General features: G+C 44.7%; 1 protein-coding gene across 3 annotated transcripts in view; it reads right to left on the bottom strand.

Moving 5' to 3' along the window:
* Positions 1-286: 286 nt before the first annotated feature.
* The window catches only part of RXRG (retinoid X receptor gamma), an 82,105-nt gene continuing 64,723 nt past the window's right edge, over positions 287-17,668 (bottom strand). For all 3 annotated transcript variants that reach the window (XM_032291541.1, XM_032291542.1, XM_032291539.1), the window contains 7 exons: positions 16,679-16,858; positions 9,985-10,145; positions 9,739-9,868; positions 8,593-8,725; positions 7,279-7,370; positions 5,867-5,972; positions 287-584 (listed from right to left, as the gene is read on the bottom strand). In XM_032291541.1, coding sequence (XP_032147432.1) covers positions 437-584; positions 5,867-5,972; positions 7,279-7,370; positions 8,593-8,725; positions 9,739-9,868; positions 9,985-10,145; positions 16,679-16,858 — 950 coding nt within the window. In that variant the 3' untranslated portion in view covers positions 287-436. The remainder of the gene's footprint in view (positions 585-5,866; positions 5,973-7,278; positions 7,371-8,592; positions 8,726-9,738; positions 9,869-9,984; positions 10,146-16,678; positions 16,859-17,668) is intronic.

Here is a 17,668-nt window from a genome sequence, read left to right as displayed (position 1 = left end):
CCCAGCCCCAGCACCGACCCCCAGCCTCTGATACCCCTTCTCCATGTCTGAGACAACTTCCCTGTAGCACAATAACACACCCCATGCTCCAGCAGTGCCAATTTCATATATATTATTTTATTACTCATTTGTTTGCTTTCCAGGGCAAGTGAAAAAATAATTTAAACCAATTATATGTACAGAGGCTTGGTTAGTTTTCCCAAGAACTTCCAAAAAGTCCCCCAGCCCTGTAGACAGCAACGAGTATTACCTTTAACATCTATACAGAAGTCCACCTATAAAAGTCTCATGTGTAGAAAGGTTTTCTTTATTATAAGCATCACATTTTGGGGACAGGAAAGGGGTCAGGGTGGGAGGTGGAGGAAAGTGCGGGGTGGGGGTCCACACACACCTGCCCAGGGGTCATCCTGGGTGGGAAGGCTGTGGCTGGTGGGGCTCAGGTGATCTGCAGCGGGGTCTCCAACATCTCCATCAGGAAGGTGTCAATGGGGGTGTCCCCGATGAGCTTGAAGAAGAAGAGGTGCTCCAGGCATTTCAAGCCAATGGAGCGCAGAGCTGGGAGGCGCAGCAGCAGCTTGGCAAACCTGCAGGGAAGCCAAGAGGCATCAGGAACAGGGACTGGCATGCACCGCACACCTGCACCTGCTGGTGGGAGACCGTCCATTTGGTCTTCTTGCCCAATCTATGATAGAAGAGCTGGAAGGGGAGACAAGGGAGTCACAGGATCTCTAAGCCTAGAGAGCTTCAGAAACAGGCTAGAGGGCTCGTCAGCCTTAAAGGCAGAAGCTGGAGCACATGACCCTTCAAGAATCTTGCATTCAGTAGCCACGTCCCAGGATTGCCCTCAGCTCCCCTCGTTCACAGTGGGGAAGAGGAAGAACTGGATGACTGTGTCCACTCACGTTGCCAGCCTTACTGTCTCGTCACATTCTGTGTCCCTCGGGTATCTGCACAGACCTGCTGAAGAACTTAGAGCAAAGCATGAGGCACCGAATGTGCTGAATCCGTGGCAGTTGTCACCGTTAGATGAACGTGTTTGAGAACGCCACTTTAGCCACCATGCTTTCAATTTGCTTTAGTTACCCACACCCACAAAAAAATTTTTTAAGAATGGGGTCTCGCCATATTGCTCAGGCTGGACCTGAGTAGCTAGGCTCAAGCAATCCTCTCACCTCTGCCTCTCAAGTAGGTGGGACTACAGGCATATGCACAGTGCAATGCCAGCTCACAGTCACCAAATTTTTGTTGCCAATTTGTAACCAATTGTTACCTTCTTTTTTGAGAGGGAGTTTCGCTCTTGTTGCCCAGGCTGGAGTGCAATGGCGCAATATTGGTTTACTGCAACCTCCACCTCCCGGGTTCAAGAGATTCTCCTGACTCAGCGTCCTAAGTAGCTGGGATTACGGGTGCCCACGACCACGCCCAGCTAAATTTTTGTATTTTTAGTAGAGATGAGGTTTCACCATGTTGGCCAGGCTGGTCTTGAACGCCTGACCTCAGGTGATCCACCTGCCTCGGCCTCCCAAAATGCTAGGATTACAGGCATGAGCCACTGCACCCAGCCAATTGTTACGAATTTTTATGGTCAACTTCTTAGTCTGTGCTTACCCTTAAATTAGGAAAACAGGAGATAGAAAATAATGGTCTCTGCCTCTGAGAAGCCTATGATCTGTTTGGGGAGAGGATACATACATGCACGCATGCATACACACTGACCCACACATTCTCATACACACTCGCACATGCTTCACACCCATGTGCCCTCACACACATCTTCACCACTCACACATGCACACTCACACTCTGATGCTCTCACATTCCCTCACACACATGCACTTGCACACACAGCCTCACACATATACACATGCCCACTCATATGCACTTTCACATGACCTCACATGTGCATGCACACACACCTTCACACATACATCACGTTTGCATACACATTCACACATGCTCTCACACTATAGTCATGCACATTACACAATACACATACACATGTGCGCACATGCATTCTCACATATCTCATGCATGAGGTCTCACACCCATACATGCACACTCATGCTCACACACACATGTGCATGTAACCACTCAAACATGCAGACACACACTCAACACTCATACTCTAACACGTCCTAAGACATGCCCACACACACGCTCACATGCTCACTCATACACACCCTCACATACATTTTTCTATAAGTGAGGACACTTGTTGTGAGATTCACAACAGGGAGAAAGACCAGTGTGTGAAGGAATTCATCTCCCATCTCATGTCCTTTTGGGCACCTCTCTCTGTGACATTTTTCACTCTGCCTATGTGGCCCTCTGCGCACAGTGCAATGCCAGCTCACTTTTAACGTTATTAATGCTACTAGATATGAAGTCACTCTACTCACAACTTACAATAAAAAGTTCAAGGACCAAAATCGCATTAGCCACTGTAGCCCTAAATCAGAGATTTCTGGTTCCAGTTGAATCTCGACTGAGTGTCACAATGATATTTCATGAAAAAGTTACAAACTGGAAGTTCAATGTTCCTTGAAAATGTGTATATTTCTATACTCATGCCATATGACATTTTAAAGAAATGTATCAATACAAGAAAAATAAAGTGGCACCATCTTTAAAAAAGTAGAAATTGCTTCTCTATGTAGAAAAATTAAAGGTCTATGCCAATGCCACACATTACTGCAAAAGCCTCCAGCGGTAAAGCCCCAGAAAGCATTTGAGTGGCATCACCGTTCAGGAAAGAGGTCGTTAGAGAATAAGGAGGCTGGACTCCCAGCCATACCTCTGCTGGTAAGCTTTATGGAAGTAGGCGAAGGAAACGGCTTCTCTATAAGTGCAAAGTTACACCAAGATTAACCCTAAAAGTGTTTTTTTTTACTCTAAAAAGGCCAAGATTTTACAAAATGCAAAATGCTAAGTATGCCATCATATTGCTGCTCTCTGTTTGTGACCTGGATTTAGGAACTGAGTTCAAAGCCAATAGAAATAAACACACCCATGAATGTCACAGCCATGGAACTGCCAACGCATTCCTCACCCCTGAGCAACAAGGGGGATTTATGCCTTTGGAGGCACCTGCTGTGTGTGCAAGAGCTCTGTGACCTGACTTTTGATCTCTGCTTTCTGACCAGAGAAAGCAGAACGCAGCCCGTGACATGCACTTCTGAGACATCTCCACAGAGTGGCAGCACTCTACCACTGAGAAATCCACCTCCACCTGGCTGTGCCAGGATCCCCTTCAACCACATTCTGCAGAACTGAGGTGACCAGCCCTCAACACACTCACCTACCTGGCCAGTGACCCCCCTGTTTTACCTGCTGAGCCAACTACGAACACTTAATCAGGGCAGTCACCCTCAGTCCAAGCTGTGCTGGACGAACACAGGAGACATGTAGGGTACCCATCCTCTGCCACCTCTCTGCTGTTCCAGGCTCTCCCTAGTCCTGGCAACAAGTGTTGGCCTCTCTCCTCAGTGTGTGAAGGCAGCCTAGGCTCCTGCCAGCCCTCGTCCAGCAGAAGAGTCAAGTTCCAAAGTTTTCACAGTGATATGCATTGGAAACAACCCAATGTCCATCACAGGGCAATGACTAAATACATTAGGATATGTTCACATTGCAAAATATTACAAAGCCATTGGAAATGACAATTTGTAGTTGTCAATAACTGAATAAAATTCCTAGAATGGCTAAGGGAAGAAAATAATACACCAAACTGTATAATTTCATATCTAGAAATGCATACACGATACACATAATACATAATAGACACATGAGGATACTGGAAAGAAATATACCAAAATATTTCCAGTAAGTTTTTATTACCTACTTTTTTTTTTTTTGACAGAGTTTCACTCTTGCTGCCCAGGCTGGAGTGCAATGGTGCGATCTCAGGTCACCACAACCTCCGCCTCTCAGGTTCAAGCAATTCTCGTGCCTCAGCCTCCTGAATAGCTAGGATTACAGGCATGCACCACCAAGCCCCGGTAAGTTTTGTATTATTAGTAGAGACGCTGTTTCTCCATGTTGGTCAGGCTGGTCTCGAACTCTTGACCTCAGGTGATCCGCCCACCTCAGCCTCCCAAAGTGCTGGGATTACAGGTGTGAGCCACCACGTGTTTTTTCAAAATATTTTTCTATTTTTTTTTTAGCCAAAGTATGCATTGCTTTTATAATTAGGAAAAAAGCGAGTTGGAGTTTTTGTTTGTTTTTTAAGAGAAACGGCAAGACATAGAGCCAGTTTCAGGAAAATGATATATACGACACTCACTATTTCTAATGCCCTGCATACAAATACGTGTTCAAAAATGAAAGGTTTGATAGAAAGTATCCAACTCAGGGCTTCAGTTACTATGACTTGCCTAGGGCTCACACCTAACAGAGGCCAAGCTAATGCTGGCAGCCAGGTCCTGACCCCTTGGCCAGAGCTCTCTCATCTTCTCATCTATAGTGAAGTGCCAGGTTCACTAAATACCAGCCTTTTCTTCTCTTCCTTGGCATACAGCAGGACACATTCTCCAGCCTCCTTTGTGGCCAGCTGAGACACATGACTTGGTGTCAGCCAAAGAAAGTGAGTGAAAAGATGAGGGCCCTCTAAGTCCCAGGTCTGACGCGTATGGCCTGGCCTCCCCACTCCTCTACCTCTTCCCCCTTCCTTCATCTGGATGCAAAACACAGTATGGCTCTGGGTCATGGTGAAGACACAAGAAAAAGGAGCTTTGATCCCTGAGTGACAGCATGCAAGACAGCCACCTCTCTGAACTGACTGCCCACCCAGATTTCTGAGCAAGGAATAGATGTTTGTGTTAAACTGCTGGCATTTGGTGGGTCTATTATTACAGCTTAATCTCACTAATATACTAGGCCCTGCCTATTCATTGCACCAAAGGGCCAAAACCCACCTACTCGAATTCATCCACAGCCTCCAACAAAAAACACAGCTCAACCGCTTCTTGACAATTGCTAGATGTTGGCTTATGATTCAGGATAAACATCTAAGTAGATATTAGACTTCACGGAGGAATATAAATCATTAGTCAGCGCTGGGAGCATGTAAAATTAATCGCCCCAACAAAATTAATGTCTTTAAGACAGTCTTTTCAGTTTCATTTCCAGTTTTCTATGAGATTTGAGGATCATATTTCCTCATTTTAGCTGGCATTAGCAGAGAGGGAAAACTCTTTTGCTTAACTGTACTTTGGAAGAAACTTTTGAGAATATTTTTTAATAACTCAGAAATACCTATATTGCTAGATGGCCTCAGAGATCTGCTAGACCAATATCCTTCTTTCCAAATGAGAAGCCTAGACTCAAACCCAGCACCTTGCCAGATACCACACACATGGCACCTGGGGACCAGCAACCACATCTTCCAGCTACCAAAGCCTGTACTTTGTACTGCGTGGGAGTTTCTACGGGGGCAGACAGAAAGCAATGCAGTCACACCGTGAACACAGGCTCTGTGAAATCACACCCAGTGGGTTCCCATCTCACCTCCACTGCGTGCTGGCATTATGGTCTTCGGCAAGTCACTTAACTTTTCTGAGGTTCTGTTTACTGACAGAAATTGGAGATAATAATTCCCACATTTATACATTTGTTTGCTATTTATCCTCCATTTAAAGATGTGTACCATGTGTCGGGCACTGCTTTATGTGTTGAGGCTAGAGGAGTGAATGGTGAGCAAGACAGACAAGGCCAATAGCCCTGTGGAGTTAATACTTTTGTCATTTTCAGCTTGTTATGAAGATTAAATAACATGTGAAAACACCTAAACAGTGCCTGCTGCACATTAGGAGCTCAGGGGATGAAGAGTGGAGTCCTTGCTGCCGTGACTATCCTGCCGACACTCTCTCACCTGCCTGGCTGTTCCGGATACTTCTGCTTGGTGTAGGCCTCGAGGGTGGCATAAACCTTCTCTCGCAGAGTCTCCACCTCAGAGGGGTTGGAGAGGCCCTTGGCATCTAAAGGAGATGAGTGATTTAGCCTTTGGTTACACACCTTCCAGCAGAAGCTGTCCCCGTTCCCTCTGGCCACCCTCCCTAGAGTTACTAGAGACACCCTGGATGAAAACAAGTGTGAAATAAACAAAGCTGATCATTCGTGCCCCCTTGCTCTTCTTTCTGTGCCCAGCTTACCCAACAAACTCTTGGGGCAAAGATTTTAAATTCCATTAATAGGCAAATGTACCCACCACTGACTCTAAAGAGGAGAGCTTTACTTTATCCAGGCCATTCTCAAAATACTACCTGCACACATTTACTGAGTATCTATGTGCTAAGCATGAACTGAATGATAAGATGAGGCACAAAAGCTGAACTGGCACATGTCCTGCATCAGTGAACTAACTGCCTAATTCTGGAGGTAAAGCCCCTGCACTAGTGACTCCTCATTCTGAAGGTTCATCTTTCTTGACCACAGCTGCGTTTGCTGGAGCTGATCAACTCCTTCATAAAAGACTATTTTCCCTGAGCCTCCAGGACACCACCCTTCTGATTCTCTCCCTATCTCACTGCCTGCCCCTTCTCAGGTTCCTTTGCTGGCTCTTCCTTTTCTCCCTGACCTCTAAATGTTGGCATGCCCCAGGGCTCAGTCCCCAGCCCTCTTCTCTGCTCTGTCTCCCCAGATGATCTCACCCCAGTGTCATGGCCTTACACAGGCAGAGGCTGCCAGCTCTCAGATGTACGTCTCTGGTCCTGGCTTCTCCCATGAGGTCCAGACTCATATGAGCTTTCTGGGCAGCCACTGTTGGGTATCTACTTACCCATCTCCTATTTTAATGTCCAAAGACAAGATCCTGATTCCTACCCACCTACTCTCAAAACCTGCTCCTCATGGAGTTTTCCCCACCTCAGTGAATAAGAACTTCATTTTTCCCATTGTTCAGGAAAACAAAATTAAAAAAAAAAAAACCAGGGAGTCATATTTAACTCCTTTCTTTCTTTCACATCCTATATTCAATCCATCAGCAAATCACAGTGGCTTTACCTAGAAATCTATCCAGAATCTGACTGCTTTTTACCACCCCCTTCACTGCCACCCTGGGCCACTCTCATTTTTCATCTTCCCCACTTGCCCCAGACATGTGCCTGCCATGCCCATTCAAAACATTTTTTTAAGATGGCTGTAGCTGACACTGTGAGTTCTCCTGGATTCCCGGCTCTGCCATCTCTGTCTCAGCTGAGCTGGAGGACCAACAACATGGGAGCAATGGAGGCTGGCCATGGAAGGGCTGAGCACACACAGCCTCTGGGGTCCAAGGGCGGTTACCTGGGTTAAAGAGCACAATGGCTCGCAGGCACCCCAGCTCTGACTTGTCCATCTGCATGTCTTTCATTTTGGAAACCAGCTCAGTTAGAACTCTGTTAAGAGGAAAGGAGCAGGTAATGAGAAAACCAAGAGTACCAGGCCAAGAGTCAATACAATGAATTCAACCAAAATTTTTATACACCCACTCTGTTCCCAGACGATGTACCAGGTACTAGGGACACAGAAATGAAAAAGATGCAACCCCTCATTGCAAGATTACAGCTTAACTAAAGAAACAGACATAAAAACAAGCAGCAACACAAAGCCCGGGAATATAACAGCCATGAGCAAAGTCCAAGTGGGCTCCAAAGAGGCAGCAATTAACTCCGAGCAGGGAACCGGAAAGGCATCATGGAAGTCTTGGAAATTAGAAATGCAACACGCAAAGCAAGCCAAGGGCATTGCATATCTAGAAAAGCACAGCAGAGCGCAGAGTCAGTGAACTGGTACAAATGTCCAGGCACCGTGAAGGGGGATGGGTCATTCCAAATGCCATTTTGGACTCTACATGGAACATGTGGGAAAGGGCAGGAAAATAGTAGAGACAGTTCAGTGGATGTGCACATGATAAAAAAAAAAAAAAAAAAAGACCATTTACCATGGAGGTGGAAAGGGGCCACAGGGCCCTGGCACTGGACAGAGAGATTAATTTCAACTGAATTCTCCTCTTTACCAGTTCTCCATCCTCCCACGCTCAAGTCATTAACTACTCATTTTATTTGACTCCTTGGCAGATGGTTTAATTTTCCTTTAGTATCATTTAAGGCCCAGAATGTCTGCCAGGGTGTCCCTGCCTGACCAAGATGGGTTCGCTCCTGCTGCAGGCCTCCTTCTGAGATCACCCAGAGCCCGGCATGAACAGCTCATTTGGCCTGTCCTCTTGCGGACAGATCCTGATCCCTTTCCCATCCCTGACCCCTAGGATAAGCCGTTCACCCTCTCCACCCACAACTCACTAGCTGGTGTCAAGATCTAATCTCTTCTTGGAAAACCCATTGGGATAACAGGTTCTTCCATCTGCCTGGCAACTGTGCTGGCCTCTGACTGGCTCCATCTTATTGTGATCTCAACATTTATTTTAATCTCTCCCTCATTCCCCAGGTTTATAGTTTCATGTGCCAAGTGGTCTCTGCATAGTCACATGCAGCTGAGCTGCCCATCCTCCATCCCAGCACTACCCAGAGGTTCATGCCCACATGAGAATTCATGTATATACACATGTGTATACATACACATACATAATACACACAAATACTGAAAGCAGAAGAGAGACACCTGTCAAAGATGGAGCCGACCCCAGCACTATGGGCACTGCTCCGGTGGACATGTAAACCCGTGGCCAGAAGGATGCCATCCTGCACGGAAACTGAGCGGTGGGAGAAAGAGGCAATCAGCAATTCATTCCACCCTGCAAGAATAAGGAGGAGGTCTTGAGGGAAAACAGACCACATTCTTTCTTTCTTTATAATCACCCAAGGCATGTACTATTATCCCACATAACACAAGCAGAATTGAAAATCTAGGGAGGTTAAGAATTAGTTCAAGAGGACACAGCTAATTAGGCAAGAAACAAAGGGTAAGACTGGAGTCTGCTGACTTACGGCTCTGCACATCCCCTACTCTCTCTCAGATGCAACCCAGAATGACAGCTTGAGGACAAGGATTCTTTCTTTTTTTTTTTTTAATCAGTCAACAATGTGGATTGAACATTTAGCAGATAATAGTCACTATGTTAGCTGCCAGGGTGGACAAAGCTAACATACCTTGCAGTCTCTGCCCCCAGAACCTGACAACCTAGTTTTGTTTCTTTGTCATTGTCTAGTAGCTCCCAACACAGTACGTAGCTTCCAGCTGACAATCAATGAGTGCTCATTATCTAACAGGGATGAATGAATGGACTGGTTCCCAATGCTCAGCCAATCGTCATAATATTTCCCTACTGGCTCAGTGACAAACAGGAGATATGGAGTTTGTCAACGGTCTGCAAGTGTCCCAGAAATAGGAGGCAAGAGAAAATACAGCACACAGAGTCTTAAAACAGGAAGATCATGGAACTCATCTAGTACACGCTTAAGCAAACATCTTTGGCTTCTTTATCTCACCCATGAAATGGGTGAGATATTTGCCAATTGCATTACAATAATGAGGTGCTGCTTCAAATTATCCTCAATAAAAATGATTGAACAGTCTTTGAAAAACGTATGCAAATTATAAAGCCATGGTAAAATTTGCATGGGAAAAGAGTCCCACTCCTTCCTTAACAATGTTTCAATTGGGAATAAACAACTCTGCATGGGGTTATTTCATCATCAACATGGTACATAGCTTGGATGTGCTGCAGCTTCATCAGGCCACGTTTTTTAGGATCCCAAGAGCAATTTCAAAATTGTCCCAGAGAGAAAGGCAGCCAATATACTTTACCTGCCCGAAGCAGAATGACCTGGTCCTCCAAGGTGAGGTCAGAGAAGTGGGGAATACGCTTGGCCCATTCGACGAGGGTGAAAAGCTGCTTGTCAGCCGCATGACATATGTTGGTAACAGGGTCATTTGTCTGAAAAAGGAAGAAAGTACTGAGAGGACAGGTCCCAGGACTCGAATACACCCCTTTCTCCCATTTCCAGCCCTATCCAAGAAATGGAACACACATGTGTATCTAAGAGCACATACCGAGTTCTCCATGTTCATGTCACCATAGGATTCTGTCTTTGGTTCAACAGCAAGTTCAGCTTCTAGAATTCTCTCCACGGGCATGTCTTCATGACCACTACTGGCACATTCTGCCTCACTCTCGGCTCGCTCCCGGCTCCTCTGTCTTTCTTCTTGCACAGCTGACATGCAGCAGGACATGCAGAGGTTATCATAATACCCACAACAACGATGGGAAAATGTATTACCCACCTAAGCCTCAACTTACTCATCTGTGAAAGGGAATCATCATGATCCTGAATTGGGAATGTTGTAATGTTGACAGATGAAACAATGAAAGCAAAGCTGTTTGCTTACGCCTATGTAGAAGGAGGGGTACTTTAGTGCATATTCTTTCCAATGCATTATGGTGACCACACTAAGAAGTGTGCATCTTAAGCTTTAATAAACTCTTTATCTTCTAATGGGCCACCGTCTCCCTGCTATCCCTGCAGATCCCCACATTCTTCCTCTACCTGCTGCCTCTAAAAAACTGTGAGCATGAAAGAGTTAAGTAGCAAGCACATTACTTTAAAAACTCCCTCTGTCAGATCCTATGCATCATCCTTGGCATTCACGTCCCATTAGGTCTGCCCCTAGTGCACCAGCTTGAACACAACATCACCTGATCTGACTTGTCAGGGAAGATCTTCAGGGAGCCAGCTGTGGGTATTTAGTAAGTGAAGGGGTGGAGGGATGTCACCTAGATGACATTTCAGAATCTGTGGCTGATTTTGGAGGTGGGGGAGGGTACATAGGCAAAGGTGTAGGTTGGAATTATCTCAGCCTCTCCAAAGCTCAGGGTTTTCATCAAGGTTCAGCCCAACTCTCAGAAGCCTCCATGTCTATACATTAGGTTGAAAACAGACCCCTGCCCCCTCCAATTCTACGCCCTTCATCAGGAGAAAAGTCTCTGTTAAGTTAGTTTCCATCATCTAGAAGGCTGTAGTTTCCATCTTAGTCACAACAGCAATAAACAGAATTCAACATTAGAACACATTTTTTACATCCCAAGAGTCAAGAAAATTATCCTTTAAGCAGGTGACTAGCCTGAAACTCAGTGACAGCTACTCCACTAGCAGCTCCAATTTCTGATCTCTCTCCCTTCCTCCCCGTAGTCCACTTGCAAGAGTGCCTCCTACTCTCTCAGGAGATAACGAGCCACAGAGGCTGCAGAATGGACTGGAACCGCAATGCCGAACATCTAGTTTGTCATGCGAGCCGTATCTGTCTTTCGAGGTAGGTCAGAGAAGGGTATGACTGCAAAAACACAACTTAGACTCCAAAGCTTAGTGGAGACACGCCAAAAAGCTTCAAGACGCAAATGGTACTGTGTGACTGAGAGAGAGGCCGGGAGGGTAGAAAGGAGAAAAGGAACAAGGGGAAGTGGAAACAGAAAGGAGAGAGAACAGCAAGGAGAAGAAAGGGAAAATAGGAGCAAAAAACATGTACGTTGGAGTCAAAGAAAGCTTTTCCACATACAGCTAGTGCTCGACTTATGACCACGGTCGGGACCGCAGACCGGTCATAACACGATTTGGTCGTAAGTTGAGTAGGCTATATGTACAGTTGAAATGGTGCACGCGGAGATGGTAGTGCTGCCGGAAGCTGGTCCGCACTGTCGTACGCCCAGCTGGGCAGCGTTTGCGCTGCCAGACGCGGAGCAGTCATGGCTAGCGATTGTGGTCATAAAGTTGAATGGTCGTAAGTTGCATAGGTGGTAAGTCGATCAATACCTGTATAACTCTACCCCTTCCCTGCTAAATGACACTGGACGTATGACTGAGCCGAGTAAGCCCTAGTTCCCTTATCTGTGAACCAGGGATTAACTGAGATAGTTAAGGCTGGTACTAAGGTTGGTACTCTTCAATACCTAACTGAGATAATACTGTAGGGGTGAATGAAGCAATTACAAAAAACTCAATATAAACAATTATTTTCTCTTTCCCTTTATGTCTTTTTAGCCCCTTGCCTCATCTCTCCATCTCCCTCTTTGGCCTCTTCCTCTCTCCTGTGGTTCTTCCTCTTTCTGTCTCATCCTTACTTTCTGCTCACTCTATCAGCCTTCATTCACTGACAACATGTAGACTGTCATAATATGTATTTTTTATTATAGTTGGATTTACTGGGAAACGTGAATGCTTCTTATATTAATTTTTTAAAGGTAGGTTATGAGCTTCTATTTGTTTTGACTTTAAAAGATGAGGGAAAGCAAACTAAGTTAAGTTTCATTCGTGGTCCTCAATCTTTTCTTCTACAGACTTGTAACACTCAAGGAAAATAACCTTCAAGCTTCAAAGAAAATAACCTTGGTGTCATGGAATTAGATTCTAATTCCAGTTTTGCCATTAATTGAGCAAACCCTTTGCTGTTCACTTTTACTCTTTGTGCTTAAATCTTCCTGTCGTAAATGAGGAGTCATATATTGTTACTGGTGGGTAGCTTCTACGTGTCAGACATTCTAAGCTACTGTTACAACACACAACATGGTGCATCCAGGGAACCCTGGATGATCAAAAATAGTCCCAAACTCCTGCCTTAGGAAAGGATTTTAACCATTCATCCAACATGTGATTATTCTGTACTTACTACAATAGCCAACATTTAAGAAGCTCTTTCTCTATGTCAGGAATTATGCCCAACATTTTAGACAGATTATATTTTATTTAATTCTCACGATAACCCTCTGACATAATATGAGCCATAGAGAAACTAGTGACATATCTGAGGGCATATGGTAGGCTACGGTGGAGCCAGCACAAGCACCTACAACGGCTCCTCCTGGGCCCATCTGTAACCTCCCAGTGCTGCTCCAAGGTACTGGACTAGTTCTATTGATAAAGACCACACAGGGCTCACCAATGCTGCCCAGGAACAGCCTTAAAGTAATCCAATCTCCAGTCTGGAAACTACATGCATATGACCAGAAATTATGGAAATAGACATTCCAGAATTCCCAAGGTGGCCCAAGAATCAGAGGGTCCCAGTCCTATACCAGGTCTGCCATTTGCTTGCTGTGTGAGCTGGTGCACGTCCCTAGGCTCTCTGAACCTCTGATTCTTCTTTCAGGAAATGGATGTGTTACCTTTGAGAATAGAAAATGTCCGCTCTAACTTTAACATTATGTATCCTAAAAGGGTAACAGGTCCTGGCCCCTGGTCCCCAGGCAGGTAAATTCTGTGCCTACCCCAGTTCCATCTCTTTATCTGTGTGATTTCCATTATCTTTCTGTTATCTGTTGCAGGATGTTATTATTATTGTCCTCAAGAAAGAGTGCAAACTGAGCCCCAAATTCTATAAATCAATACCAGAAATGATGGTGGTGAAGGACAGGCTATCCAGTAGCCTTTTGAATGTGGCCTCTTATATAGCGAGAGGAGGAATTGATTCACTTCTTTACCTTCTCTTTGTCAGGGTAAATGGTACTGATCTCTTTAGAAAGTTCCCTAAGAGCTCCTTCCCCCCTCCTAATTTTTACTACTCTGCTTTTCATTATTCTTTCTGTTTCTCCACATTCTTTTTAAAAAAAAATGCAGGAGCAAAAACTGGGTCCAATTTTCTATTAAAGTACACAAACCATGCTAGATTTACAAGAACTGTCTAGTTTCTTACAGTTCACATGTCCCTCTTTTCCTTCCTTTTTATAAAATAAATAAATAAATAAAGAATCACACTTCCCAACATTTGGCCTATCAACTACTCTGTTCCTAACTGAGCTGGGGATATTCAGCCTGAGTTTTGAGAGATGGATAAGACTAACTCTAGAGAAATAGAAATGATGGTTTCTCTGGCTGAGGCCATTCACTTTCTTTTAATTCAATATCATGAGCTTAATGAAAACTGTTATTTTTCCAAGTCAACTGGAAACTTATCTCAAGTGTTTTAGGAGGAAAAGAATGACCCTGCAGCCACTGGACTCTTGTTAATGGGAGAAACCCTTGTAGTTATTAGTTTCGTCCTGATAATCACGGTGAGGGAAGCTCCAGGGAGTATCAATTCCATCCTAGTGAAAAAAAGGTGGTCTTCATCAGCAGGTATTTTATATCATATGTTCCAATCTGTAACATCATCGATCCCACTGCCACAGCAGGTATGACATAAGCACAGAGTAGGCACTCAGCTAATACTCAGTGAATAAATGAATGAGTCATTTTTAGGAGCTCCTACATTTCTAAAACTTCCAATTTTAGCATTCAGTTTAAACTATTCATTCAACAATTTATTAAATGGCTACAATGTATTAGTCACTGGCGATAAAGCAGTGGGAGGAAAAGCAGGCAAAGCCCCTGCTTTCAGGGATACGGAGAGTAAACAAGATAAATACAAGCGTTAGATAGTGATAAGTGCTGTGCAAAAGAGACAAGGAAGGGTTGCAGGCGCCTGGCACAATTTTAGACAGTATAGCCAGGCAAACCTTTACCAAGAAAGTGAGAATTGAGTCAAGATCCAAAGGATGAGAAGTGAACCACGCAGACACCTGAAAAGAAGCCATTCTAGACAGACGGCAAGTGCAAAGGCCCTGAGGTGGGCACATCCCTGGTATAGTTGAGGACCAGCAAAGAGGCCAGGAAGGTTAAGGCTGAGAGATAACAGGGCATCCAGACCATGTACAACCTTAAGTCATAACAAAGATTTTTGCCTTTTTTTCTGGGTGATAAGGAAAGACATTGGAGCATTTTGGCAAAGGAGTACCTTGACCCAGTCTACTTGTTCAAAACCTCCTTTTGTCTACTGTGCTAAGAAGAGACTGTAGAAGGACAAAGATAAAAGCAGGGAGATGTCTTAGGATGCTATGTAGATCACTACAGAAGACAGTGGCTTGGATTGGGGGGTAGTGGTAAAAATAGTGAAACATGGAAAGATTCTGGGCATATTTTGAGGAAGAGACAAAGTGTCCTCACCCACTGCATGTGATGTGTGAAGAAGGAGGGGAGTCGGCCAGGTACGGTGGCTCACGCCTACAATTCCAGCACTTTGGGAGTGCTGGTGGATCACGAGGCCAAGGTGGGTGGATCACGAGGTCAGGAGATCGAGACCATCCTGGCCAACATGGTGAAACCTCATCTCCACTAAAATTATAAAAAATAGCTAAGAGTGGTGGCACATGCCTGTAATCCCAGATACTTGGAGGCTGAGGCAGGAGAATCGCTTGAAATCAGGAGGCGGAGGGGGTGGGGTGGGTGTGCAGGTTGCCAAGATCGCGCCACTGCACTCCAGCCTGGTGATACAGCAAGAGTCCATCTCCAGAAAAAAAAAAAAAAAAAGAAAATAAAAGAAAAAAGAGGGGAGTCAATGGTTTTTGTTCTGAGCAACTGGAAAATAAGTGGTCATTTCCTGAAAGGGGAAGACTGCGTGAGGAACAGGTTGGGGTGTGGGGCAGATTATCAGGAGCTAAGGTTTGGGTCTCTTGCTTTTGAGGTTGCTCTTCAATGTCACAGTGAGGGCTGTCCTCAGTTCCTTCACAGCCTGGCAGGAAGGAGACACAGATCAGTGCCAATCTGGGAGTCAGAGACCTGGGGTCAATTCGTTGCCCGCCTTTGGTACCTCAGAAAACTCCCTTCACCTACCTCTCTGAACCTGTTTCCTCATGTGGAGGATGGTAACAGTTGATCAGGTGACTCTGTAAGGCCACCTCTAGCATCTCGACATGTTAAGATTCCAAGATTTTGTTTTCTCATGAGTGACATTCCCTGTTAGCAGGGACACAAAGAGCCCCTCTTCATTGACCCTGTCAGTCAGATGTCATCTTCTCACAGAAAAGAAGTTCCTCAACAATGAGGAGCCTGCTGGGTCTCACTGAACTCCTTGTTCTTATTCCCTAAAGAAAGGCAGGGCCTTCTTACTCTAAAATCTATTAAGATTCACCACTAGCCCCATGTCCCTGCTTGAGCTGGCTAGTTAATTAACTGCCCACTTCAATTTATTTGTGTTACTTAATGGAAAGACTTTTCCATCTTCTGAAGGAACAGAAAGCACCTTCAGAGGTTTTTTCTCTGATACTAGAATACCCAGCTAAACCACAGTATAAATTAAAAGATGTAACAGTTTCAACACACAGCAGTAGTCTCTCTGAATGGGAAGGCTAGGTATGTCAGACCTGTGTAATGCCAGCAATGCAAAAGATGATGGAATATACCAACGCCAAAGAATTTAAAGCAGACTAAGGTATAAAAGCTCAGTGAGTGAAATCAAGCCTGCAGTTTTCCCCAGAGAGAGACCTAGGATTAGAGGAGAAAAGTCACCTCCACCCTGAAGGTCAGTCTGACAATCCATTGGTAGAGCAGAGCATAAAGACCCTGAAACCTTGGCTCTAAGACTTGCTGCCTGGCTACTGGAAGAAAAACGGAGAAGGTCCAGTTTGGGGATCACCATCTGGGCTCCAGGAGAGGATGGGTAAATGTGGAGGAGAAAGATGCCTCTTGCCCTCTTTGCTCTGGAGAGGGTACATTTCCTAGGACAAGGGTACATTGAAATACACGAGAAGTCATGGTTCCCAAAGTCATCCTAACCTCCAATTCAGACTTCTCTTTAGAGCCCTGTGGGGAAGAAATTTGAAGTGGTTGGAGATTAGGATGACTTTGGGCACCATGACTTCTCGTGTTTTGCAGCTGCATGTCCCCTTGCCCTAGGTAATGCCTCTGTCCAGACACATGTATTGGAATTGAACGTGTCTCACCTTCCCTCTTCATGCCCATGACAAGGCACTTCTGATAGCGACAGTACTGGCAGCGGTTGCGCTGACGCTTGTCAATCAGGCAATCTTTATTATCCCGACATGTGTAGATGAGGTCCTTCCTTATCGTCCTCTTGAAGAACCCTTTGCAGCCTTCACAACTGTACACCCCGTAGTGCTTTCCTGGTTACGAGAAAAGAACATTCCATAGATTGTTCTTGTGTTTATTTGGATCTTTCATTCAAAAGAACCTCTTGGCTCTTCCCCAGAGAAACAGGCACATCACTTGGGCATTGGGACAGAAAGCAAATAACAACTAGCAGAGAATGCAGGCTTGATCACAGGAACCAAACTAAGCCAGAGCAAATATACCTTTCCTTGTGTGTTTCCTCTGTATTACTAATTCCAGATAGCATTATTAGAAAATTCCTAAGGCTAAGACTTTCTTTACATTTATTTTATGAAGGCAACTCTTGGGTTTAGTTAAGCAAATGTTCTGCCTTCATTCAAAACGTTAGTGTAAATAATAAATAAAAACATATATGCTTGTCTCATATTACCTAGTGGGAAAAGAACCCCAACTTAACTGATATTTCCTATCATTGAAACCCAAGTTCTTAGGAAAGCCATTTAAATGTATTGTCCTTTACCATAAACTATGAACAGAATTCTGAGTTATGAATTTTTAAGTGCTATTGCCTGTTGAGGAAATTAATTTGTGGTTTATCTTTATATCATTTGACAATCAAGCTATGACATAAAGATCTGATAGAAGGTGATTTTTCAGCCGGGATCACACCTGTAATCCCAGCACTTTGGGAGGCCGAGGAGAGCAGATCACTTGAGGTCAGGAGTTAGAGACCTGTCTGGCTGACATGGTAAAACCCAGTCGAAAGAAAGAAAGAGAAAGAGAGAAGGAAAGAAAGGAAAGAAAGAAAGAAAGAAAGAAGGAAGGAAGGAAGGAAGGAAGGAAGGAAGGAAGGAAGGAAGGAA

Source organism: Sapajus apella, unplaced genomic scaffold, assembly GCF_009761245.1.
Source record: "Sapajus apella isolate SASKATOON/1434 unplaced genomic scaffold, GSC_monkey_1.0 scaffold25, whole genome shotgun sequence".
Taxonomy (NCBI): Eukaryota; Metazoa; Chordata; class Mammalia; order Primates; family Cebidae; genus Sapajus; species Sapajus apella.
This window is presented reverse-complemented; position numbering and strand designations above follow the sequence as displayed.